This window comes from Coenobita brevimanus, chromosome 99 (genome assembly GCF_032717465.1).
Source record: "Coenobita brevimanus isolate Jiangsu-jjx chromosome 99, ASM3271746v2, whole genome shotgun sequence".
In the NCBI taxonomy this organism is placed as follows: Eukaryota; Metazoa; Arthropoda; class Malacostraca; order Decapoda; family Coenobitidae; genus Coenobita; species Coenobita brevimanus.
The window spans coordinates 20,980,344-21,007,748 of NC_137052.1; the positions used below are offsets into that span (position 1 = coordinate 20,980,344).

At 40.3% G+C, this 27,405-nt stretch overlaps 1 protein-coding gene, 1 long non-coding RNA gene and 1 pseudogene across 7 annotated transcripts in view; 2 read left to right on the top strand and 1 right to left on the bottom strand.

The window, feature by feature from the left end:
- The window catches only part of LOC145414426 (uncharacterized), a 41,228-nt gene extending 30,373 nt beyond the window's left edge, over positions 1 to 10,855 (top strand). For all 6 annotated transcript variants that reach the window (XM_080283964.1, XM_080283963.1, XM_080283969.1 and 3 more), the window contains 3 exons: positions 2,440 to 2,463; positions 4,891 to 4,971; positions 8,978 to 10,855. In XM_080283964.1, the coding sequence (XP_080140090.1) occupies positions 2,440 to 2,463; positions 4,891 to 4,970 (104 nt within the window). In that variant the 3' untranslated portion in view covers position 4,971; positions 8,978 to 10,855. The remainder of the gene's footprint in view (positions 1 to 2,439; positions 2,464 to 4,890; positions 4,972 to 8,977) is intronic.
- A 2,628-nt stretch (positions 10,856 to 13,483) lies between these two features.
- Positions 13,484 to 20,650, top strand: LOC145414363 (uncharacterized). The gene is made up of 4 exons (XR_013899877.1): positions 13,484 to 14,154; positions 15,371 to 15,540; positions 17,213 to 17,313; positions 18,987 to 20,650. It is a non-coding gene; the product is annotated as an uncharacterized LOC145414363 (long non-coding RNA).
- LOC145414494 (5S ribosomal RNA) lies at positions 15,922 to 16,037 on the bottom strand (annotated as a pseudogene).
- Positions 20,651 to 27,405: the final 6,755 nt, after the last annotated feature.

Genomic DNA, 27,405 nt, shown 5'->3' on the forward strand with positions numbered 1-27,405 from the left:
AAATCGCTTTCATGTTGCCTTGTCCCCCACCATGTCACTGCCCTCCTCCCAGCACCCCCCCCCCCCTCTCATATACCTCTCGACTCCATCCCTCCATCTCATCCTTGGCCTCCCCCTCCCTCTCCCCCCCCCTCCACCTCACTCACATACACTCTCCTCATCAGTCTGTCACTCTCCATCCTCTCCACATGGCCAAACCACCTCAGTGTATTTCTTCTGATGCTTTATATCACATCCACATCCACACAACAATGCTCCTTCACTTCACTGTTCCTGAATTCTTCAAATTCTTATATTTCCAGTATGTCTTGTTACTTTGTTCTTGTCAGCAGTGTATTCTAGTGCTGAATTTCATTTTACTAGGTCCATAAATCCCAGTATATGTGATGATTGGGTCTTGTCGGCAGTGCACAGGTACATTGTTCTTTTGCTTTAGTAGTTAGAGGAAATAATAGAAATACTGCAGTCAGAGGAAATAATAGAAACACTGCTTACTAAAGTTCCACTTGTACCTATAATGTTGATCTCCTTGTTCCCTCCACCTTACAGTAACAGTTGTATGAAAGAAGTTTTCTTAAAATGAAGACTGCCTATATTCTGTTCTTGTTTCCAGTGATTTACCTAGTCTTGACATACCCTCTTCACTTAGGTGACATACTGTAATCTATGATGCTAACAAGGAGCCTGCATGTAGTGGCACTGTATACCCTGGGTGGAGCAAAGCAGCTGTTGTGCCCACCCAGGAGCCAAATCTCCTCAGATTTCCTTACACCTCACTATGATTAAGGGCCCTGGTCCAACCTTGGTGTGGTACTGTTTACCAAAAGGGGTGCTAATTGCCTGCCTGGTGTTAGTACAGCTATACTGTAACTATAGGATGGACACCACAGAAGCAGTTGCATACCTGTGTTCAGTAGGTCTGTGTGGCCAGACAGACTGAGGTTAAGGAACAACAACTGTATTCTTACTTTAATTCTTGCTCTCTCCAGATGATTTTATTCAGCTAAAGAGATATTTTCATTAATTCCTAAGCAAATGATCACCATTAAGATGGATAAACATGCCCACAGCCAGACTTTCTGAAGGGAGGGGGGTTGTTTTCTGCTGAATCTGGACTTGCATAACAGCCGGCTGGTCAAAGGTCTGCAGCCTGCTTGCTGTGGGGGTCTTGGTGTGTGCATAAGCAATATTGAGAAGCAGCACAAAACTTCTGAACAATGGAGAGTGATTCATTTTGCACTGATAATAAAAAGAACAGGCTGTAAGTACCATAAGTGAACCTTTAGTCAGGTGGGGGATTTTCCAACTCTCTACCCACCCCTGGCTATGGGCCAGATAAAATCTTTCAAAGGCAGGAAAAATCTATCAACAGAATATATTACAGGTTCCTGACTCAAGGAAACAGGAGATACTGTACTGGGGTCTTGACAGCACTAAATCTGGTGCCAGCACAATAATTTACCAACCAAAATATAGTTTTGGCGTGTGAGATACTGACAGACATAACAGACTTGGTCTTCAGTCCTTAACCCCTTCAACAACATGGTGATATCTTTTTAGTGTATTCTTAATACCTCCAGGCAGTTTTTTACAGCTTAGAAAAGGCCTCTCGAATTACACAGGTTAATGAATGCCATACTTAAATCTTCTTGTTCAAAAAGTTTTTCTTAACAGAAGCCACTAAAGGTACCAAGAAGTGTAAGAAAAGTCACTGTCTGAGTGGGTGAGTTAATCCTCAGTCCTTATTTCCTACCCATTTTAGCTCGCTACAAATTTAAATCAGTATTGCAGTTAACTCTCATGAAGCCAGAATTCTTATGTCAAATCATTCTCTACTCCAAAACATTACATGGACCTGGAGTGGCCTGGTTTCTTCAGCGACAGCCATCCACACTTTATCTCAGTTTTATTTTTTTATCCATCAGTCCAAAGACTTCTTCTTCATTTGATTCTTGCTACCTTCAGTGTATTATGTTCACCTCAGGGGAGACTCTTCATAGTGCAGAGGTTCATGAACACTATATGGTATTCAGCTCCTGCCAATCAGTAAGCTTCTAATAAGATGAAGAAAAATATCTCATAGTTGCATGAATCAAACAAATATTACATCCTCAGGCTAATGGGGTAAAAAAATACATAAGGTGATTAAAGAAAGGAACAAAAACAATTGTTTCTAAAGCTTGTTTCTAAAGCCCCTCAATTTCCTTATGATGGTTATTAATTTTTGTATCTGCAAGATTTATGTCTGACTTGGTAATGTTTGTAGAACAGCACAACAATTCTGGTAAAAGTCATCAAATGATAACTGTACATATTCAGCACTCTGTATATCTCTTTCTTACATTGTCTTCACTTACAAGAAAGAGTACAGTATCCAGCAAGCCTTGTAGCTTAGGCTTAATTCATTATGTGGCACTGTATAAATGTTTTCTTTTACAGGTACGGAGATCATCGTAGGAGCAGGTATGGCTTCATAACTTCAGATTTACTGTTGTTATCCTAACTCAGTTTCTTGGGCTGGGGAGATCCAAAGCAAAGACAATTTTTTGATCTGTTTTGTGATACCGGTATGATTCAGTAAAGACACTAAGTCTTACTTACATCCCTCCCTTTCTAAGTCACTGAAATTCCATTGATCATTACTCACTATTTCTTATCCATTAGCCAGTATTCTGTCCAGAATGAAACCTTTCTATGAATACTGCACCGAGAGCATGCACTTTTGACATTAGTCTGAGGTGAGGCACTTTGTTGAATGCCTTTTGAAAGTCTAAGTAAAGAATATGTACTGCTTTATTCCCTTCATACTCTTTCAGCATTTTTTGGAAAAAATCAAGCAAGTTGGTTAGGCATGATCTACTGTATGTCGTCTGAACTCATGTTTGGAGTCCATAACCAGGTTGTGACTTCCAGATGTTCAACTGTTCTGCCTACAGTCATTCCTTCTAACAGTTTTACTAAGATGGAGGTCAGGCTAACTGGATGGTAATTCTCAGGACATTTCTAATCCCCTTGCTTAAAGATTGTGGTCACATCTGCACGCTTCCAATCTTCTGGCACTTTCCGTCTCCAATGACTTGTTAAAGATTTCTGCAGGTAAAGGAGCTACCTGGCCATGCAACTCTTTAAGAACTCGTGGAAGGATTTTATCTGGACCAGGTGACTTGTAGATATTTAGCTTGTCGATTCTTCTTGCCACTTCCTCTGGTGTACATCTTAGAATCTTCACTCTCATGGGCCAATACTGTGCTGGTCTTGCCATGTCGTGAGTATCTTCTAACTTAATGACCAAAGCAGAATAGTTATTTAGAGTGTTGGCTAGATCCAAGTCCAAGATTTGCATTGCACCTGACTGATACTTAACCAGTCCAATACCACCTTTGAAAGGTTTCCTACTGTTTGCATGGCTGAAGAACTCCTTAGGGCTCTCTTTGTATCATGATGCCACCCTGATTTCTTCATTTCTTTTAGCCAACTCCATCAGAGATTTAATTCTCCTATACTGTATACAGTCTTGAAGAAATCCTAATCATTTTGATCCTGTCTGTTTGTGTTCGTGTATGCAGCCTATTTCTCTTTTATTGGAGGGAAGGAGGGAGGGAGGGAGGGAATCGCTGCAAGACATTACTGTGATTCCCACCAACTGATGCAGTGAAGCTCGGATTTTATTGGAAGGACACAAGCAAGCAGTGGAAAAAGTTATGTGAATGGAGCATGTGGAGTTACTTGGAGAGACAGACAGATAAATGAAGATGTGGAGTGTTGTGCTGTATGTGCTACAGAGCAATAGGGGAAGTATGTCAGATGATTTGGTTATGTAGAGAGAATGGAGAGACAAAATTCTAGGAGAAGGTATAAGAGTGAAGTGGATGGGGGGAAGGGAACCAGGAGACTGAGAATAAGATGGAGGGATGGGGCAGAGAGGTAATAGAGAGAAAGGGGGCCATGAGCTTGAGATAAACCAGCCAGATAGTGGAGGACAGAGTGACATGTAGGCATTACATTTGTTGCCACCCCTTCAGGGATTGATGTATGTCACACTTCTTCACATCTCATCCTTCTTCTCTGCATAAGGCACATTTATAATTTCCTGTACAGTGTTTTTTCATGCAGTCTGTACAGATGTTATACAGGTATACCTTACACCAGAAGAATACAGTGATAAGCAAATAAATCCCAAAGGAAGAAGTGCTAGATAGCCTCCTTAGCCAACAAGAATATGACCCTTGGTGTGTACTCAGAATTAATATTACAGTACAGTATCTTAATTAAGGCCTTGTTATATGAAATCCTGGTTGTATGTCTCCTTCTGTTATGTTATTGATAAGGTAAGTCTAAGGTAAACTGCAGAAAAAAATGCCTACTCAGGTTTCAGTGCTACTTAAAAAACTGTACTGTCAGTTCTCTCAAATTGTAGTAGAATAAGTCCTCTTCATTCATGGAGGCTACATTGCATGGACACCCATGAGAAACAAATTTCTGTGAAGTAATGGGACCCTTAAATATGGACTCCCACAGCCACACTTTAACTTGTAGTAACCTGAAAACCCTCTGTCGTGCCCCAGAACATCCCCCAAAATAGAACATGCTTCTTTAAAGTGTATTTTGAAGTGACAACAATAGATTTTACTAAATTTTCCCCTAAAACACCATAAATTTGTGTGTTTTGTGATGGCTTACTCCCCTGCGAAAAGACGGAGGTGGTAAAGTTGAGTGCCATGAAGTGAAAGGGCATACAGTACATATTTTACCAACTGTACAGGAAAAATTTGATTTTGGAACATGTCTCCAACATGTAATGTGGACTCCATGTAATATATAACCTAGAATGCATATATAAAGGAAAGAGCACATAATAAGTGTCAATACCTTGACTAAACATTATTCCAGTGCAAAGTGGGGCTGATGCTGTCAACTTCCTAATGGCTCCTCTCCTCGCCCTCACTCTACTTGTCTTGAGGTGCCTGTGAGGTAGGACAGCAGTACAAATTATGTTCATAAGCTTTATATTTAGTGTCACATACTAATCCTTGACATCATCCAAGGTAGCTAACACACCTGTCTTATCACTGCTGATCCTCCCTACATCTCCAGCCTAACCCTCCCTCTTGTACTTCTAGGTTTCATTTGTCTCAGTACACGTGAACCTCTTCTTACACAGTTTGGGAGGTCAGGAAATACTGCATGCTGGCAGAGTTTGCACGGCACAAACTGAGCTTCTTATGATGAAAATTTGAGACCAAACTTCTCAAGAACTTGATGCTTATACCCCTTCCAAACCCAACTCCCATCCAACATTTTCAGACAAAATTATAACAATGAACTAAGCATATCTTAAACTTTAATGAAAGCATACGGTGAATAATACTGGGCACATGGAAGTGGTAAAGCACAAGAAAAAAATGTTGACAAATAATGCTGACCCTGTAGGGAGGCCTTAAGCTTGCATACATACTGTACAGTAATTTTAGACAAGAGATATATTACTATTATTGTACATGTAACCCTGTGCCATATAGTTCTGTATATCCTGCAAAATGATCATATACTTCATAAAAAATATACTTTACAAAATCACTGCATAATATACTAGAAAATTGAGTCTTTTGAAGCCACGTTTTCATTTTGTTTCATTTTTGAAGGCTCCAACATGCTTGCATGTGTCGGCCTTGGTAACCTAATGACGCCTTTCCATGCTGCTTGATCACTAGCAGCCTTCCTGTTCAGTTCCTTATCCCTGAGGCCATGCTTAGTGATCTCATCCCAGGTCTATTTTGATCTGCCTCTTGCATCCCTACCCCTAATGTTAACACTTCTCAATTTCTGCATCCAGTTACCATCCCCCATCCTCTCCACATGCCCAGATGACTTCAATCTACCTCTCCTCATCACAACACCACTCCAGTCTCAACTCTTCCATCGTAAACCTAGCCCCCCCCCCTCCAGGCCTCGCACTCAGGGACACATTGCACATCCACCCAATCATTATCAGTTTCCTAGTTTTCCGTTTTTCCGGATTTAAATCATGCAAGGCTGGATCATATTTCCATGTGAGAAAAAAGACATTTCAAATACTGCACTCACATAAGGCATTGACCAGCATAAGCAGAAGTCATATATGAGGAGGTAAAGGTATATATTCCTTTTATCGTAATTTCTTCAAAGAAATAGGTTCCTTCAGGACTCATTGCCTGACATTCACCCTGCAGAGACTGAGATTACCTTACCCAGAGAAAAACGAGTACACTAACCCAGACCTTGATGCAGTCACCACCCTTCCCTGTTGCAAATGTTAACTCACAGACAGCCACTGTGTCCACAATGGAATGCAACCCCAACACTACAGCACACTTAACTCACCCCCTGCACCACATTATCATAACACAGACAACATTTCAACAACCTTAACAAAAGACCTCCAGGAGCAAATGGTTAATGGGCTAGTTTTGTGCAATCCTCTGGTTTCATGACTAGTTGAGCCTGGGTTTCAACAACAGTCTGAATCCCATTGTCTACCTTCACTAATTCATATGTGTTCCTGTTTGGAAATTTCTTCTTCCCATCTTTGCTCCACAGAGAGACATTCACTTGAAAAAGAGGTCAGGGCCACTCTTGATTACCAGACAGACATTATGATGTTGGGGATGTCCATTTCAGCCCAAGAGGTTAGGGAAAAAAATTACAACTCCAATACCACAAGATTCAGAGGAAATTGAATATCATGGCTCTGACAAAAGCTGAGAAAATGGGGCAGTCAAAATTCCAATACATTCTACTAAGGCCAGTGAAACCTCAACCATAGTTTCAAACCAAGAGTCTGTGCTTTGAATCACATACTAAGACAAGTTGCTGTGGGGCATATTCATTTTTTTATTTTATTTTTTCTTGTGCTCCCCCGATTTTCCTGGTCCCCCCATTTCCCTTATTGCTCTACATATTTGGAAGCATTCTGATATTTTTTTGTTTTTTATTGATGTCTGCATTAATGTAGACAAGAACAGAAGATATGCCAAAAATCCCCATTATACACTGTTTTTGTTGATATCATTTTTTTACATCTGCCAAGGAGGTCATGTTTTTGCCAGCATTGGTTTATTTGTCTGTTTGTGTGTTAGCAGGATTGCTTAAAAAGTAATGAATTCATTTTGCTGACATTTATAGGAGGGGTAGGGTATGGCCAAAGGAAAACTCCTTTAGATTTTGGTGTTGATCTGAATCATCATCCGGATTCAGGAATTTTTTTAAAGGATTGTTTACCATTGTTGGATAGTGGCAAATTCAACATTATTGCTTCTGACGTAATAAATAATGCCTACAATGTCAGCAAAAAAATTACAGGATAAAATCTACCACACACCCTAGTTATGTTGACAAATGGGGGATTGTTCAGTCTTGACGGAGGTTTGCAGTCTCAGATTGCTCGTTCTGCTAATTATTCACACTACATTATAGGAAACTTATTTAGCAAAGCTCTTTTCCTACCTATAAAGAAGGCCTGCCTCACTAACCATAATGCATGTGTAAGGATTCCTGTAGTGCTGTAACAAGGGTTTTATTAGCGTGAAAATTCTGATTCTGGATATCTAACACCTCTAAATTAGCTGATGATACAGTACAATGATTTAAACATTTTCCAAAGGACCGTGCTTTATGTTTCTCCCTTGTCATTGTTCACCCAGCAGTACAAGTGAGGACCTGGATGTAAACCCTCTATCTGTCTGTAACCAAATGCCACAATTCCATAAGGAATGGCCATTTGTCTTTGAGTCAATAGTTTTACGGGGAGGGGCACTAAGCTCCACCAGCCCACTTGTTGACACATAGGGAACATGTTTGGGTTGGTTATATGGTTACCACCCAGTGCTGTAAATGGTTTCCTGGATTACAGGAAACGGTTAGGCTTGTCACTCAGTGTAAAGCCACCGGAAATAGACAGAAGAGGACTAAAAAGTGCCAGGAAAGATAGGAGAAATAGGAAGAGAGGAGAGTAGACACAGAAAGAGAATGATAAAGGTGAAGGAAGAAGTAGGCAGCACTACATCAAGTGAGAGGATGATGGTGGCCATCACCAATTATTGTGAAATGTACTTTAGGGAAAGACTGGATTTAGTAAAAACAGCTTGCTTTCATGATCTTCATGCAGTTAACAGGTATAAATATAGCTATTCTTTTCCTTCATAGTGTACTGTAATGACTCTGAATACACTAATATTGTATCGCTGACAACAAATTATCAGTCTACAGTAAAGTAAATTTTTAAAACTCCAAACAGACCCTTTTCAAACTGAACTAGAGGGGCACTCAGTAGAGCGCATCTCTTCAAGAAGGACAATATAACTTCCAAACTAATCTTCATATTGGGTTAGGTTTTCTCATCACTGATTTAGGGTTTCGCAAAACAGGTTTTCCAGATCCAGAATCTGTAATACGATCCAGATCTGTCCCGAAAGTTAATCGATAGTTCCTTGGGACATGGGCTATCTACCCACCAAATTTGGTCCAGATTTCTCTTTTAGTTTTTGAGTAATCCTGCTAACAGACAAACAAACTTACAAACAAACAAACAAACAAACAAACAGACAACTAGAGGAACACTCAATGGAGCGCATCTCTCCGACAAGGGGAACTTAACTTCCAAACCATTCATCATAATAGGTTAGGGTTTCTCATAACTGATTAGAGTTTTGCAAAAAGTGTTTTCCAGATCCAGAATCTGTAATACAATCTGGATTGGTCACAAAAGTTAATCGATTGTTCTCTGGGACTTGGGCTATCTACCTACCTAATTTGGCCCAAATCTCTGTTTTAGTTTTTGAGTAATCTCACTAACAGACAAATAAACAAACAAACAGGAGTGAAAACATACTTTCCTTGTCAAAGAGAAACAGGTGAAAACATCTCTCCTTGTCGGAGAGAATAAATGACCCAAGTAATACTTTTACATTTGTCACAGTTAACTCAACAATGACTTTTTCAGGACCAAGTATACAGTATCATGATGTATGCTGTACTGGAACTGCCATCTTCTAAGCTACTAAGAATACAAGTGCCAAGAGGATACAAGCCTGAGTGATCAGAGAGATGGGAGAATTGGAGAAGAGGATGGTTACTGTACTACTGGAAAAAAAATATTGTATACATCATGACAGTCAGACAAAACACCCTCAAATGAGATACAGTACCCTGAAATGTTGGACTGTGCTCTGTTCATAACAGCCCTGCAAATTTGTAAAGATTCAGATATTTCTTGTGTAATGTGGCTGCTTCAATTACTCTGAAAGATTTAGTTATGAAGAAGAAATTAATACATGGTGGACTTGTAACAGATCCTTGAATGATCTTCAGTACAGTACAGAAAAAAAAAAAAAAAATCAGTGTCCAGTAATGAACAGCAATAGATTAATACATACCTACAATGAAAAATGGAAAAATAAAAGAAGGCTCTGATCACCCACCACTTAAATCATTTTTTTTCTTGTTTTTAAAAAGTCAAGTGTGAAACAATACAGTCCAGATTTGTAACTGGTGAGAATTTGTTTGTGATACGCTCCTTGTGCTGTGTATAAATGTACTGAATGTTATTGCTTTGATAAATAATTTACATACATGTGTGTGTAAGGGTTTACATGTATGTAATGTATGCTAGTGTAAATAAGAGTTTGTATATATATGTATCAGTATTTGTGCTAGATACGTACTGTACCAAAATTTTTGCACTTGTTTCTGTGGTTCATGAGAGTTTGTGTATATAATATGTTTATTACTGTAATTATATTTAATCAGTCTTCAGGTGCCTTTAAAATGTTGCTTAGTGATGAAACTAGTGTGTATTTTGGCCAAAGTAGAGCAAGAGTATTTTTATATAATCTAGTCACTTCTATACCATTTACAACACTGATTCATATGACATTCAGTATGACTGATAAATAGTATCTGAATGTTCTCACTTCTTGTGCTTGTACATTTACAGGATTCCTGTGATAATCACTGAATGGTAATGGTACATGTAGAGATAACTTAATCTGAAAATTATCCTCTTCATATCCTCATTATGTAGTTATATACCACATCTTTATACTGTCATATACAATCATGTTGGTGAAACTTGGCATAAATATGGTAATTCCTTGCTTAACAGTCATTCACTTTACAGTTTTTTCTAGCAGATAATGAATGAAAGACCACTTTTCCCAAAGCACAACACATCATGATGTGCAGTGACAGGTCAGGGCTGATACAACTCACACCAAAATATAGTAATGTATTTCAGTACAGCGAGCACTCACTCAACGCGGGCTTATTGTACAATGTAGCTCTCGCTTTATGAGAATTCCACATTATAGGGCCATATATTTTCATGTTAAAGGATTTCGTGGTACCTAAACCAGCCCCAAGTTCACCTTTTGGGGCTGTAGGATTGAAACAAGTGCATCGGAACACCCTCTCTTCTCCCTCCCCATCCCTCCTCCATCCCTGCTATGGCTGTGTCTGCCTGGGCACAAAGAAAATTATTTCCACTGCCAGATTTGCCCTCGAAAATTGGTTATTATTGGCATAAATCACACCATCATCTTTGCTGGTGTTTATTCTATAAGGTAAGCTAATAAAAACACACAAAACTAATGAGTAAAAGTGCAGAAATGCAGTGAGAAGAAAAATGTTCAAGGGTAACTGCCCAACATCCCAGTGCAAAATTGTACCCACACCGAGCAAGAGCAAAGCATATGTCAAGATGCAGAATTTCACAGGGTTTCTTGTGTTTTTTTCAGAATATCGATACAACCAATAGTTTCTGATTAAATCGTCAAGAACTAATTAAAAAAAAAAAAAAAAATCAGTGGGCATGGCAGGGAATGGAGGGGGGATGGGGGGGAATTGGGGATGGAGGAAAGGAGGCTGGGGGATGGGGGGGAATTGGGGATGGAGGAAAGGAGGCTGGGGGATGGAGGGGATGTGTGTGTGTGTGTGTTGTGTGTGTGTGAGAGAGAGAGAGAGAGAGACAGACAGACAGACAGACAGACAGAGTGCATGAGACTGAAAGAGTGAGTGAGTGAGCAAGTGAGTGAATGAGTGAGGGAGTGGTGAGTGAGAGAGAGAATGAGTGAGTGAGTGAGAGAATGAGTGAGGAATGAGTGAGTAACAGAATGAATAAGAGAATGAGTGAGTGAGTGAGATGGGGTGGGGGGGAGTAGTAGTTCTTGTTTCTCTCCCTGTTCCCCCCCTGTACCCCACCCGTACTTGTCTTCCTCCCCTTACCCCTGCCCTGCCTCATCCCCACTTGTCTCACTCCCCTTCCCCTCACCCTCCCTCACCCCTGCTTGTCTCCCTCCCTGTCCCCCCCCCCACCCCTGCCCCCTGCTTAGCTCACTGCTTACGTGCTGTCAGCTGCCTTCAGCCACACCTCCCACTGCCTCACCTTACTGCATGTGATGTATAATGTCCCATTTTTTAGCTGATGCAATCTGTGCTTTGTCTATCACCTGCTGCTTTGTGTGATTTCCAACCATTATTTTATGCCTTGCGCAGCATTTTGCCTATCATTGGCCGTGTAGTATGACTTTGAAACATAACCTGGGGCCTCTCGCCACGTTATGTCCATCGTAATCATGTAGTCAGGTCATGTAAAAAAAAGAGCAGCTTCCTCCGACTTCGTTACATCTATTTTATCTGCACCGTGACATTTTTTGGACACAAAATGGCATCTCCCGTGTTATGTGAGTTTCACGTTATACAGTGGGATCACGCGTTATGTGAGCGCTGACTGTACATCACGTATTTAAAGTACTGTATATGTATAACTAGCATTTTATACATGAACTGTACCTAATCATAACATCAGAAATATTCTGATACTTACAGTAGCTAAAGCTTTTAATGAGGTATTCTTAATACTGGACAGCATTTGACATATCTCGCCTACTGGAATATATCGTGCACTTGAGGCAATTTTCACCCAACAGTAATAATCAAAACCACATCTGTAGTATTAAGTGCGAAGTTACTGTACATCTTCTGAACCATTCTGCACTGACAGGGGTAATCCTGTATCTGCCTTCAGACTGTTGTCAGGGAGGTTACAAAAGTAAAGCCACCATTTCAAGGTTCCCTTTATAAGTTTCCAGCCAGTCCTTGTTACAAACTGTCCATTTGATCTTTTTTACTGTTAAACCTTGGTAAAGTAAAGAAAATTGCCTACTGAAGTTTCATTGTTATATTTGAAGCTGATTTACCAGATACCCTCAGTTTGAAGTACCAGTTAATATGTAAATAATATGTGATATTTTAGAACACAACCTTACTTATACTGAGGACTTCCTCCATCTGCTTTGGATGTTGTATACAGTTTACTGAAATTCTTATCTCCTTCCACAAAGGGACCTCTTCCCTCAGCTATGAATAATACTGTCTGGTGTTATCCAAAAATAAAAGAGAGATATCCCTGGGCTAAAAGGGTCATGTAAGGCTGTTCCAAAACCATGTTGCTGCAGGAGACCTTTCCTTAGCTGAAAGAATTTTGTATTAAAAAAAAAAGAAAAAAGAAAAGAAAGAAAGGCCCTCCAACTCAGTCGACTATTAGCATCCCGTACAAGTAGGCTAAGGTAATGGTGTTCAGTCTCATCAGTATTAACCGCACCCATCCCATCATAAATCAAATTTAATTGAGAACCCTGCCAAGTTGAATAAAACTGTCTAGAAGCAATAATAAATACAGTACAGGTATATTATGTGACTGAAGGAATTCATCAAGGTCTATGTAGTCTAGTACTCTACTGTGTAAGAGATATTCTACCAATGGAATTGCACTACAAAATTCATTACTATATTTCCCTAAACTCTGATGCAAAGTCAGTAAGCCACTGACTGCTTACATGCTGTATGTATACCAGAATTTAATTCTGATGACATCTGAGCGTAGCTCAAGTTCATAAGTCCTTGGTACAGTGGGTAGTACACTGTGTGGGAAATGAGAACAATTATGAGTCAATAAGTTATAGTACATCCAGCCAGATAGCCTGTTTTAAATCAACCTCAACATTAGTCAGACTATAGTGCTATATGAACAGTCCTGCTGTATCAGCAAAAGCTAATAGTTCAAGCCTCAGTATCAGGAGCTTTTGAGCTCAGCTGTACATTCACTGATTATTGTACAGTATACAGAACTATTATTTTTATTATACCAAGTTGTTATATCAAAATCATCATGAAGAATAAATCATTAGAGTGTGGTATTCAAATTCTACTTCACCATCTTAATGCTATAATACAGCTACATCTTCCAGTAAAGCCAACCTGCATTTCCTTGGAGATGTTATCATGAACTAAGAGTACGATGTATAATTTTTAAAAGTGATGTGCTGTATCATTACAGAGTACTATTGTGTTTACTACTTTTATTTACTGAGAGAACATACAATGTTCTTTAAATAGTGAAGAAGTATGATGCTTAGTGTGGAAATACAATGAAAAATAGTCCACAGAATCTTTTGTTTGGCACTTTCTTCCTTATGTCAGATAACCAGGGAAAACTGAAGTACTGTGCTGCAGCAATTACCCAGTCTCATACAGTATATTAATTCTGAATAACTGGTGGTTCCCTGCCTGTGCCACCAGACTATAATGACCGTCCTGCTCATCCACCTCTTCCACCCTCTACTCCTATTCCTGCTGTTGGACTGACTCGGCGATGTATGATACTCGTCTGTCGTAAATTCGTTTTCCTGTGTAGTATATTTTATCCTTTGTAGTTTTTTCGTAGGTTTTTTGCTTTTCTTTGGTTTTACTTTTATTTGGTGTTGTAAATTTTAATATGTCTCTTTTACAGTGGAACCTTTGAAGTTTCACAGCCCATTGTAATGACCTTCGTTATCTTCTTTCGCTTCACCGCAAGTTCGGTTGCCTGTGGCCACTTTCTCGTATGTTCACCCATAAATACTGAGACTATGCGTATTTTCTGACAGCAGTGGATGTGATTGCCGTCAATATGGTAAGTGAACTGATCTTGGCAGAGTGGACTTGAGCCTGTTGGTGCCAAAATATGTATTTTACAAGAGCACAGTTTGGGGCCAACAGTGGCAGGGAGTGGAGGCGGGCGCTCCCATGGCCATTATCAGTTTCCTACTGTGTCAGCAGAACAGCTGCCTACACACACCACAGGTGAGACAGTTTGTTATTCATGTGCTAGGACAGTGTTTTGATGGCCAGGTGAAAGAACTGTGAGTGACGAGGAAGGAAATTATTGTGCAAGGGTGGTAGCCATTTGGAAAGGGCATCGGTGATCCCCAGCCTCCCATTATGCCTGATCATGACAGCCAGATAATTTATATACACCACAACCAGGGAAAGCTGGCATTTGTAGTAACATCATGGTCTATGGAATGAATAGTAAGCAGGGAGGCAGGACTGAAAATGGTATGCCAAAGGGAACAAAACTGGGGCACCTTGTTCTTTTTTTTCCTTGTTTACCTTAACCATTTATTGATATTCTCGTTCTCGGATTAAAAATGCACAGCCTTCATTACACAGGACATTCAGAATTGATTATTTTAGCCTGTAATGAAGGTTGACAGGAACTTGGGACACATACAAGATGGTTAGGTTATCTTGAGTGATTGCAGTTATTTTATTTTTCACTACTGTAATTAAGATTTTTTATGTGGTATGTTAGAGTAAGGCATTAATTTGGGGTGTAATTAGTGTGGTTTTATTTTGATAATTTTATAGCAATGTCCCTATCTTTTAAGACCAAATTGGTTGATGTAAAGGGTTATGTTGATGGTTTTAGCTAGTTTCTGTTGCAGTAAATTAAAAAAAAAAAGGGAGGGGCTTAACTCACCCAATAAACAGCCACCTCTGAAGCTCAGAATAATGTAATTTTTAACTTACAAGTCCCAGTGGATTCATCAGTTATTTCTGCTTTTTCCTTTTTTTTTTTTTTTTCTTTCAATGTGAGTTGCATACTTCTGTCCACCATTTTTTTTATTTAAATGACCATTTAAATCACTTTATAAACTGTAGGAAAAATCAGAGATTACTAACTTGGAAAGTGATTAAAATATGCAGAATGAGTGACTTGTGATGCCATAAGCCATAACGTCTCCCAGCCAAACATAATCATAGCTGTGCAATCAGATATTTTTTTTTTTTTTTCCTGTAGGCAGGGAGTGAGTATGTTCACACACTAGATACTGTACTGTACATGTCATCCAAAATTTCACACAAGAAACCAGAGGCAGGATCTGACCCCACAGTTGTTCTCCTTAGCATTTTTTTTTTTTTTTCTTTTTTTTTTATAACCACATTGATAATGGTTTGTATCCTTTCAAATTTTTCTCTGTTCTTTATTCATGTATTATGTTCTGTCATTTTACAGGTGGCAGACGAAGATCATGGAGCATATGAGGGATGGTGATGTGATATGACCTGAGCAGAGGGTTAATGGTGTTGCTGTTGTTGTACACCCAGGGTCACCTGAATGTGAACCTGGTGGACTGCAGGCTGGAGGACGACAGAAATACTGTACCTTACATGATTAAGTGTTAGGTAAGACATAGGTATAGTAATAGATAGATTAGTACTGTACATAGTTAATGTAACACATACATACCATAGGTAAATGAACAGTAAATAGATACAGGATTAAGTGTCAAATACTGTAATAGATAGGTAAAGGATTAAATGTCAAGCACAGTAATACATAGGTACTGGAGTATGTGTCAAGTAATTGATAGGTACAGTAAAATACCATAGCATCATTACTGTTGTGGCCCCAGGATTATCGGAATGCAAGCCCTGTGAAGTCATTCATTCATTCATTCATTGCCAGACGCCATGTATCCCAAACGGGGTGGCCAAGGGCTCAGAGTTAATTGTTTTACAGGGAGGGGCACTAATCCTCCACCAACCCCACTTGACACGTAGGGATGCCAACAGCATCTGGTGTTCCCAGGCGGTCACCCATCCAAGTACTAACCAGACCCAACGTTGCTTAACTTCGCTGATCGGACGGGAAGCGGTGTACTCAACGTGGAAGTGCAGGCTGAAAATTGAGCACCATATACTGTATGTTGAGGGGGATCGGAAATGCCTGAAGGTTGTAATTTAGGGAGCACTGTTTATTTGACTAAAGTAATACAGTAGGTGTACAGTAATAGGTAGATCGATAGATAGATTCAATTATATGGAATAATCTTTTGCATTTTGTTCATTTTACCACCAGCAAAGTGCCTATAAAATAGATTAATTTTCCCACTCATTGTTTTTCTCCCTGATGACCACACTAATGCCACTATTAAGCCATGCACTGTCTCATTATACCCCTTCTCTAGATCAGATCAAATCAGATGATGCCATGCTTCATCATAACTCCTTCATTCTGATGGCATTTTACAGACTACCATTTGTGCTACATTTTGATGATTCTGTTTGACTTAGAAGAGACTCTTCAAACAGGAATGTTGAAAAAATGGAAGCCTTCACCAGTCCCAACCTCTTCCATACAAGACCTTTCTAAATTGAATAAAACTGGGAGGAAGCAAGAATAAACTAGAAATACATCATTGGAGTGAAGGAGTTATGGAATCCCCATATTGAGGTTGGCCGTGGTACAGCTGATGTTTTCAATGGACTGGAAGCTAAGTCAAGTGCCAGAACCAGTGGATTATCTCCTAACAGTTACTGAAAATTGCTGGGAAAAAAGAAAACTCAGATGTGTAATAAGACTTGATCCATCATGATTTGCTGATGTGCAGATAAACTTTTTGTAAGATGCTCCCTCTTCTGTCTTTCTTTCCATCATTCTTTCTGCCCATGGGTGACTCTACACTGAGTGACAAGCCAAATGAAACCATTTACTATGCTGGGTGGTAACCATATAACCAAATTATGGCACCTGGTGGTTTAGTGGGTAATTAAGGCACTCCAGTCGGATTGAGCTTGTGTAGGTTTATATCCAAGGGTGTTTAGGGGTTTATTGCTCACGTAATGCCACTCAGGGATGAGTGAGGCTGGCCATACTCATCTTGAATGTCAGGACCAACTTGCCTAGCCCTGGGTTCCTACACTTCTCATGGGGCAACATAGATTTGGATAATTCCACATAGAATTGGTCTGTAAGTCTTTTTCTGTCCTTATGTCCATCCATCATCATAGGGGAATTTTCTGATGTGGTCATGAACTGCTTTTAAGTTGTTTTCAATCTTGTTGTTGTCCACAGGAGGTGATGGAGAGGGATGTCTGTGTGTGGTGCCAGTAAGTCTGGAGAGAGGAAGCTGCTTGGATCGACACACACCTCGCAACTTCGTCCCCTGTACAAAGGTAGAGAATTTATTTTTATTTTCCAAGGGTTTCTCATGTTGTGGTCCTGGGCTTATCTAGATGTGAACCTAGTGGATTGCAGGCTGAAGTTCCCCAAAGTCTGCTACAGTTCATCATCATCCTTCCAGGGGATAGGGAAGGAATTAAGAGCACTGGACCACTTGATTATATTGGTACCACCATGTGAGGTATCCCTCACAGAGACCTATGAGCAGTATATTCTGAGAGTGGGGATTGGCCAGGTATACAGATACTGTACCTATCAAAGCCATCTCCTGGGCAGAAAATGGTTGGCTGCAGTGACAGTGTGATGCCCTCCTTATGTAGACACAGTACCACATGGGTAATACAGTACATTAAATGTAAGAGTTATACAGTATGTGTTTGGCCAGTGCAAGAAATATAAGGACAGTTCAGTAAGTGTACAAGGGCAGTACTTGTGTGAGTGCAGTATAGTGAGTGTGGGGAAAGTACAGTATCTGCCAACCTCATATAGGGATTTCTTAAGGAGATGCATGGTGCCCCCCCCCCTTTTTTTTTTCTTTCTTTCTTTCTTTCATGTATCTTTATCCTACACTCCTCATGGGGCAATGTAGGATGGGATGATGGGTAATGGATCTTTATTCTAACAAAGGTAATGGCTGTAGTCAGGGATGAATCCAGGAATGTTTGTGAGGTGTTGCCAATATCACCTTTCAGAGTACATGTAGTGAGGGTTTGGCATCCCCTTTCCCTCAGCAAACTTAGTAGCATCTGTCAACCATGGATGGTCTAAATGACATTTCTATGGGAGAAATAGTCATGGTAGCCAGTAGATGATGCAAGTCTATGTATTAAGTACAGGCAGACCCGAGATACGATACCCCTAGCTGTGACATCCCGGCCCAGCGATGGGGATAGAAATACCACCCTACCCTGCCAAACGATGGCCAAACCCCGGTATAACGATGGGTTTTGTTTTGTTTTTTGACTGATTTTGATACATTAGACTTAAACTTTGTGTTTAGGTGTGGTAGGTGGGAGTGCCCATCATGCACCCACTTAGTGTGGTGATGCTTTGTTTTTAGGGTAACTCTACACTGAGTGGCAAGCCAAATGATTTCCTGTAAACGAAAGCATTTACAACGCTGGGTGGTAACCTTATAACAACCAACACGTGTTCCCTACATGTTAACAAGTGGGTTGACGGAGGGTTAGTGCCCCTCCCCGGAAAATAACTAACATAAAATACAAACAAGAAGCCTCAGACACGGAGGCGATTTGTTTGTGGCCACCCCTTACGGGATTAGGGTGTCTGGCAATAGAGATAGAGAGGCTTAGTTTAGCTTGTTTTAAAGGTATCTGGGGTTATAGGTGAGCTAGAAACTTGTTTTTTGGACTCATTTGAATGGGTTTAGGACTTGGTTGGGGGGGAAACCCAAGGCTCAGAAAAACATCCCTATACTTTACATGTTAAATCTACCCTGGGATATGATACCTCCTCTAACGATGGGTTTTTATTTAACCAATTACATCATTTAACTGGGGTATGCCTGTACTGTATACTACTAATCTTCTGTGTGATAAAACAGAGGTGTTGGCTTTGCAGCATGGGCAACACCCCTGGATCCATCTGTGGTAGTTATGTCAGGTATAAATTGATTTCTTTTTCATTTGTATTTTCTCTCCCACAGAAAAGCATCATAGAGGAGACAGACAGTGGAAGCAGTGCAGAACAAGACGTAGTCCAAGATGAAGAACAAGAAGATGAAGATGATTCTCAGGGAAAAAGTTCCTGTAGTGGACTACCCTTGTCTCATCCTCATTTTGCCCAGCAGGACAGTTAGAAACTTTCTTAGAAATTTGATTTCTGCAAGTCATGCTCTGGAAGATGATTGTAAACTCCCCTTCCCCCCAAAAGCCATATAATTGGGAGCTTCATGCAAATTTAACTGCTGTGGGTAGTGTTATAAAGGGAAGGTTGTGGCTGCAGATAAAAGCAGTACAGTTAGGGACCTTGATGTAAATTTGACTGTTCTCCTGGCAGTTTTATTCAGCTTTCTTTGGATAAGGCTGCCATACATCATTATTTTTCCAGACATGTCTTCCCTTATGGTTCTTTTATCTTTGTGTGGGGAGGAATTTCAAAATGTTTATAATTGTCTGGAATATTGCCCGTTTTACATTTCAGCTGAATTTTTCAGGCAAAACTGGTAATACTGTAGAATATATTTAGGAATAAGATTAAATCTTGAAAGAAACACGGATTTACACATCAGTTCAGTCCAGGACTGTCATAAGTCACTGTGATTCACTTTCATTGTGAAATCATATTATTGCCACCTCCCCTGTCTCCACTTGAGCAAAATTTGAAGAATTGAACTAAAGATTGGTCCCACAACACTTTCAGATACTTGACAAAGGCAACATGTAATGCACAGCACATAGCACATTGATAACATTGAGATAAATTACTGTTTTTTTTACATCAGCACCCCCTCCTCCCATTCCTTTGTGGAGTATCCTCCTTTTTTGATGCTCAAATGTTGTAACCCCAGCTTAGGCTAGAGTTGTAGGGGTTAGATGCAGCCTTAACAAACTCTTTCAATTTGAGAGGCCTCTATTACATTGAGCAAAATTGTTTGGTAGAAGCAGGAATGACCTAAAAGGGACATCACTCATATTCAGGGAATTAATGAAAGCTATCTCTATTCACCTTTTTCTTTCTTGTATTTTTTCTCTCTTTCACCTGTATTCAAACTCCATTTCCTAAGAACCTGTATTATTTTGTTCTTGCAGTCTCCATGCTATTTTGTTCAGCTTAGAAAGGGTGTAACAGTTGTGGAATGGTTTCTTGAAGGCTTTATATCTTACTCCTCTAGTTTGGAAAATCTCTCATAAGCAGAATCAGCCTTTGAAAGCAGCAATAATGAAAATAAGGACATTATATTGGAGTGAGTAGGTTGACCCCTTGTGCTGAGGGAGGCATTTTATTCTCGCTGCATCCAGTTCAGGGTAAGGAAGCACCCTAGTACTAATGGAATTGACGAAGGCTTTAACCCCTCTAATTTGAAGCGTATCTCCTAAGTTGAATATGATTGTGTGGAGAAAGCATAAATAGTATGAAGGTTGTATTTATTCCCACCAGGTTTAAAAGTCCCCTAAGCTGTGTAAAATCATTTGGAGATAGCAAGAGTCAACTATAAAGGAAGTAAATTATTATAGTCTAGGGGTTAACCTATTCAGTGTTGTGGCTCCCTTACTGTTTTATTTCTTGCTGTCTTTAAGTTATTTATTCAGCTTTGGCAGGATCTCTGTTAGTGAAGGGGTTAATGAAGGCTGAATCCCAACCCTTTCTTATTTTATTCTTTTGTCTATCTATCTATCTATAGCCCGATGCTCTAATCCCGCAAAGGGTGGCCGCAGACAAAACGCCTCCAAGTCGCTCTGTCACCCACCATTTGACTACCCTCCCCCCAACTCACCCCCCCCCTCCCTCATATACCTCTCAACTCCATCCCTCCACCTCATCCTCGGTCTACCTCTCCCTCTCCCTCCCTCCACCTCACCTAGGGGAGAGCAGTGATAGTTCGGCCAGGAGGATGGTTCGGCCACTGGCCTTCCTGAATAATGTAGGGGACCTAGATCGTTGAGATTTCACATGAAGTTGCGTGATCTTGCCGACAAATGGCACATGTGTTTTTGTTTTGGTTGGCCGGGAAACAGCAACATCAGGTTAGATTTTATGATTTTTCATGACCCCTATGTACTTTTTCGGTGATCCAACGTAAGCAGTAGCTCCATTAATACTTCAGGGTTGTTATCCATATATAGTGCAAATATCATTTATTGTCTATAGGTGACGTGAGAGTAGAGAACACTCGAACAGCTTATGAACTCTGGGTTTCGGGGGGCCATGTGTACATCTTTATACATGGGGGATGATTCGGCCACTTGAAGTGAGGGATGGTTCGGCAGGGTTGCCAGGTGGCCGAACCATCTCTCATAATTATCTAATGATTTATTTTCTTTATTTAACAATTTTTTTCTACCTATCTATCTATCTATATACCTAGGCTGCTTCCCCCAAGGTAAGGGAGGTAGCCGAGACAGGACGACACAATTCCCATTTACTCATCCATTCAAACACATTCATTCGCATCTTAGCCCCAAAGGGGAGAACGGACTGATCCTCACCGCACCACACCGCACAAGGGTCAACTGCGCAATGCAATCAGTGACATCTGCAGCAGGGCCCGACAGCAGAGCTGGTTTACCCCTGCCACATCATAACAGCCTCATCCCCTTACCTTTTTTTTCTATAAAATTACATAGTCTCTCTCTCTCTCTCTCTCTCTCTCTCTCTACTTTCCCTCAGAAATTGATGAAGCTTCTGTTTCAAGAAACGCTATAATTGGAGTATTACCTGAACCAGTTTCACAAAGCACTAAGCGAAGGCAAAGGTATTACAACTTTGGATTTTTGTTTCCCTGGATTTAAAATGCGTTAAGAGTAAACAGCATGTAAGAGAAGTAGCTTTCATTTGACTCAGATATTTTCTTTCACAAAATTATAGTTTTATTTTATCTGAGATAGGCAAGAGTAGAGCCATTTAATTTCATTATAAGGAGATTGTTTGTTCCTTGTTTCATTAAAAGGAGATTGTTTAGGTAAAAATAAATCCAATAAATCATGTCAGCACAGATGAAAATTTGATTCTTAATTTTCCTACTGTATTTAATTCTTTAAATGAGCCCCAGAGGCAAGTGGCCAAATCATCCCACATGGTGGCTGAACCATCCAACGCCAGTGGCTGAATCATCCACACCAAGAGGGATGGTTCGGCCATTTTGGAGACCTTAAGAGTTTGGATTACTGCCAAGAAATGACGCAAGTTTAAGAACTGACAATAGCACACAAAAGAACCAAAAGATGTGGCTTCCTCTTGGAATAAGCAGATTTTAAGAATTTCTTAAACTTTATTTATTATGATTTTTTTTCGAAAAAGTGGCCGAATCATCACCGCTCTCCCCTACATACACCCTCTTAGTCAGTCTTTCATTCTCCATTCTCTTCACATGTCCAAACCACCTCAGTGTATTTCTCCTAATCTTCTCAACCACATCCACATCCACCCCACAGCGTTCCTTCACTTCTTCATTCGTCAACCTGTCCCTCCATGTCACTCCACATGCTCCTCTCAAGTAACTCATTTCCACTGCTCTCACTCTTGACTTGTTCCCCTCTTGCAAGGTCCATGCCTTGCTTCCATACGTCAAGGTAGGGATCACAATACTATCATGCAGTGACTTCTTAACTTCCATACTCACCTCCCTATTTCTTATCACTGCTTTCAGTGAACCAACAACCTTCCTTCCCTGCTGTACCTTTCACGCACTTCATCCCCCAAAGTTCCATCCTTACTCATCACACTACCCAAGTACTTGAATGCACTTACATTCTCCATATCCTCACCATCCAACCTCACTGCCCACTCTGTGACTTCATTCCTCTCAAACACCATAACTTTACTTTTGTTTACATTAACTTTCAGATTCCTCCTCCTACACACTGTCCCAAATTCATTCACCAAACCTTGCAACTCCCATTCATCTTCACTCAACAGTACTGTATCATCAGCAAACAGCAACACTGGAAGCTTCCAAATCTCACCCTCATTCATTAGAGCCACCCCCACATCCACTACCCTACCCTGCACCTCCTTTACAACCCCATCCATGTATATATTAAACAGCCATGGAGACATCACACAACCCTGTTTCAGTCCCACACTGAGATCAAAGAACTCACTCAGCTCACCATCCACTCGCACCGTAACCCTAGCTCCCTCGTACATACTCTTCACAGCACTCAACAATTTTCCCTCCATTCCATATATTCTTAATACCTTCCACATACCGTGCCTATCTATTCTGTCATAAGCTTTCTTGATATCTCCTAATTAGTTAACATGTCATTGAAGAGTTTTTAGTTTTTAAATGGTTAATGAAGGCCATAATAACCTTTGTGAGTTGGAAGGTAAAGTGAGTATGTACAGTAACATCAATACACTCAAACCTTGATTTAAGGGACATAAATGGGGAATCAACTTGTCCCTTACTTGAAAATGTCCCTTACTTGAAAATGTCCATAGTTTTACCACATATAAGGACAATTTTATTATGAAATGCAATAATTTTTCACTTAGATTACTTATTTATATGATTTTGAATATTATTTTATGAGTACTGTATCCATCCATTCATCCATCATCTAATCCTACGTTGCCCCATGAGGAGCGTAGGAGCCCGGGGCTAGGCAAGTTGGTCCTGGCATTTAAGATGAGAGTGACCATCCTCACCCATCCCTGAGTGGCATTACATGAGCAATAAACTCCAACCACCCCTTGGATGTAAACCTTCACTGGCTCAAACCGATTGGAGCATCGTTATTACCCACTAAACCACCAGGCGCCAAAATTTGGTTATATGGTTACCACCCAGCGATGTAAATGGTTTCCTGGTGTACGGGAAGCCATTTGGCTTGTCACTCAGTGTAGAGTCACCCACAGGCAGAAGGAAGAGGAAAGAATGAAGGAAAGAAAGACACGAGAGGGACGGGTACTGTATAAAGAAACATATTAATGTGTATAACCTAGACATTGCGTATGAATTTTGAATGGTCTTGTCCGTTTGTCAGGTAGAATATGGAGTCCCTTAAATCCAAAATCCCTTAAATGGAGGTCCCTTTAATTGAGGTTTGAGTGTACTTTGTTCACTATAATAACCTAAAATTGTCATCACCCCATTTTAAATGCTGACTTGTAACATCAGATTGTCACTCCTCACGCCTCTCCTATATCATCCACCTCATTCCGCTCTTGTCTCACTCATTTCATTCTCTTTCCATTCCCATACTGTCCCACCACCTCTGCCTTCTCTCCCACCTGTCTTTCATTCCTGTAGCTGCATGTTGCCATGTTTAGGCCCCAAAGATGAAGCCTTGTAAAATCCATGCCATGTAAAGCGGAGTCTTTGTTATACGCTGATCTGAGGATTTGCAGCCCCTCTGTTAGTCTATACTTTTGCTGAGTGGTATTAAAATGTATATTTCCTTTAGCATATAAGAGATTAATGTGCACTTTTTGTCACTTTTCCTTACTTCTCTGCCTCCCTATATACTGACATTCATTCCTACCTCACTACCTGCATCCCTGCACCTACATACTGAACTTCCTAGGTGTCTCCCTGCCTACTTCCCTACCATCCTCCATGGCTACCTTCCTTCCTTCCTACTTGCCTGGCTGCCCACCCAACTGCCTACCTGCCTCTGTGCCTAGCTACCTTCTTACCTGCTGACCTACTTACCTACTTTTCTGCCTACCCACTGCCCTTCCTCCCTCCTTTCCTGCCTACCAAGCTTTCAGCCTACCTGCCTTGCTTCCTAACTCTCTGTCTACCTCCACCACCACCTAATGAGGTAGTGACACAGGTGCATATTCAAAGTTGTATGCAGTTGACCAGTTTTCAGAGAGTTGTGTGAAAGTTGTGATGAGGGCATAATTTACTTCTTTTGAACACCTTTTCTGTCGATACCAGCATTATACAGTATTCCTGTAAATGGAGGTGTTTGCTCTATGGCCATGGTTGTGTGTGTGTGTGTGTGTGTGTGTGTGTGTGTGTGTGTGTGTGTGTGTGTGTGTGTGTGTGACCTAAGGATCCTCTGAGTATGAAGAGGATTCATTTGACACCTCAGTTGTCATTTGGTTAATAATTTAGGCCTCTAGAGCATAAACAAACACAGAGAGGGACGAATGAACAGATGTAAAACTTTCATCCCAGCTCAAGCATGCGAGGGCCTTAACTTTGTCTTTGGGAATTAAAATGGCACTATAGGCCTTTCATACTCTCTTGGCCCAGAGTTTTGTCCTTTTTAATCTTATATAGGTCATCGGCAGAAAAAGACAATGCTATAACTCTGCATCCTTTCTGTAGCACCTCTTCATTTCAGCAGTAGCAAAATATTATAGTGTTAATCTCTTGTTACAACCAACCATTCAAGATTAAGAAGTGACTGTTTAGACCAGGTTAGAGTGAAAGGGGTTTATTCACAAAGGACTGCTATGGAAAGGATTTAGAGCCATAGCATTGTGCTGCCTTTCTGTTATAGACCTACATGAAATACAAGCTGTAAAAAGATAAAACTCTGAGCCAAGTTGAGATGAAAAAACTGTAGGAAAAGGTGTATTTTAAGTATAGCATTGAATATTAATAATTGCCTTTATTTACTCTGATTTCCTTTGTATAGTTGTAGGAGAAAAACAGGAATAAACCATATGGAGAAATTTTTGCCTATTGAAACAGATGGTCATCTCTTGGTTTGCTCTCGCAGTTTGAAGACGATTGTATCAGCATAGGAGAGACTTTTCAACCTAGAGGAGTTAGGTACTGTACAGCCTTATTAACCACTTCGCTATACCTCTTAAGAAGGATGGTTGCAGAAGGGCAAAACTTCAACCTGCAGTCCACTGGGTTCACACATCAGATAAACCTGGGGCTACAACTGCAGCTACTATGTCCTCAACTTATGTAACATGTGTAATAAAAGTAGATGAAAGAAAAATAGTTTTTTTTTTAATAACCTGACCACGTAGCTACCAATGGCTTATTCATGAATCTTCATATAAGCAAAGATATATATATATATATATATATATATATATATATATATATATATATGTGCTACGAAACTAATATGCACGTTTAAGCATCTGGCGGGAACATGACGTCATCACACAACTCAGGGCAGGAGTCTTATGTTGTGCTGTTTGGAGGCGGTCTAGGTAGCACAAAGACTATGTATTTATAAAGGATCCTTTATAAATACATAGTTTTTGCGCTACCTAAGCCCCTTCCAAATAGCATAACATAAGACTCCTGTCCTGAGTTGAGTGATGACGTCACGTTCCCGGCAGATGCTCAGGGGGCAGTGCATTAGTTTGTTGCATGATCAATAGGAGGCAGGCTTGTACTTGGCACTTAATTCAGGACAGGGGTCTTGTTTGGAAGGGGCCTAGGTCAGCCAAAAACTATGGATTTATAAAAGATTTTAAGGGAATATTTATAAAACGTCTCAGGCACAATATGCCTCCTCTTAGCTAATCTCGTTAGTTTAGCTCCTTCTGCGTATATTATTTATAGAACCTGTGTATTCATCAGTGATCCTAACATACAAGAGATAAATAATAAGCTGTAATATCCAAATAAAATTGGTAAAGAGGTGTTAGGGAGCCTCTCTTGCACGAGAAAACGGGCCTTAATTAAACGATACCGTTCAAGTAGGGAAAGTATCTTGCATGGAAGGGGTTAATAGGCTTAATTCGGGATTTGTAAAGACTGGGCCAAAAATTTTCGAGAAAAACGCCGTTATTTCATACCGACGTCTTAACCCTTTAAGCGAGCTAAATAATGTTTCTATTATCTGTTAGGGTATATGTATAGTTACAGCACGCCTAATTGAGCTAATATAATGCCAAGTCAATCAATCGTCTGGGAAGAAAGAATCGGCCACATTTTTGCCGTATCTAGACCCCTCTCTCATGGGAGCGCATCTCGTTTTCGAGGGAGTTAGTCCAGACAGCAATAGGAAAACATAAGACCCCTTCCGTGATCGGCGATAACGTCAGATACCCCGCCAAATACAAGCCTGCCACCTAATGATCATGCTGCAAACTAATGAGCGTCCCCCTAAGCACCTGGCGGGAACGTGACGTCATCACACAACTCAGGACAGGTGTCTTAAGTTACCCTGCTTGGAAGAAGTAACACAAAACCAAAGGATTATGAAAATCTTTTTGGGGATTATATATCGTCAGGACACTTTATGACCTTGAATCATGTTCTTTTGTCATATTAGTCACGCTATTAGTGACTGTAATGTATTTGTAACTACGAAAAGGTATAGCAATATCTTATACACAAATGAAACTTGAGAAAGCTTATAAATTCGTCTCCTCTCACCTACTGACCTGGAGTAATCCACAAACACTTTATCATTTGTATTTGATATAACGAGTTACACTTCTTATATAGGTTGTGGGGAACTGATAAAAGT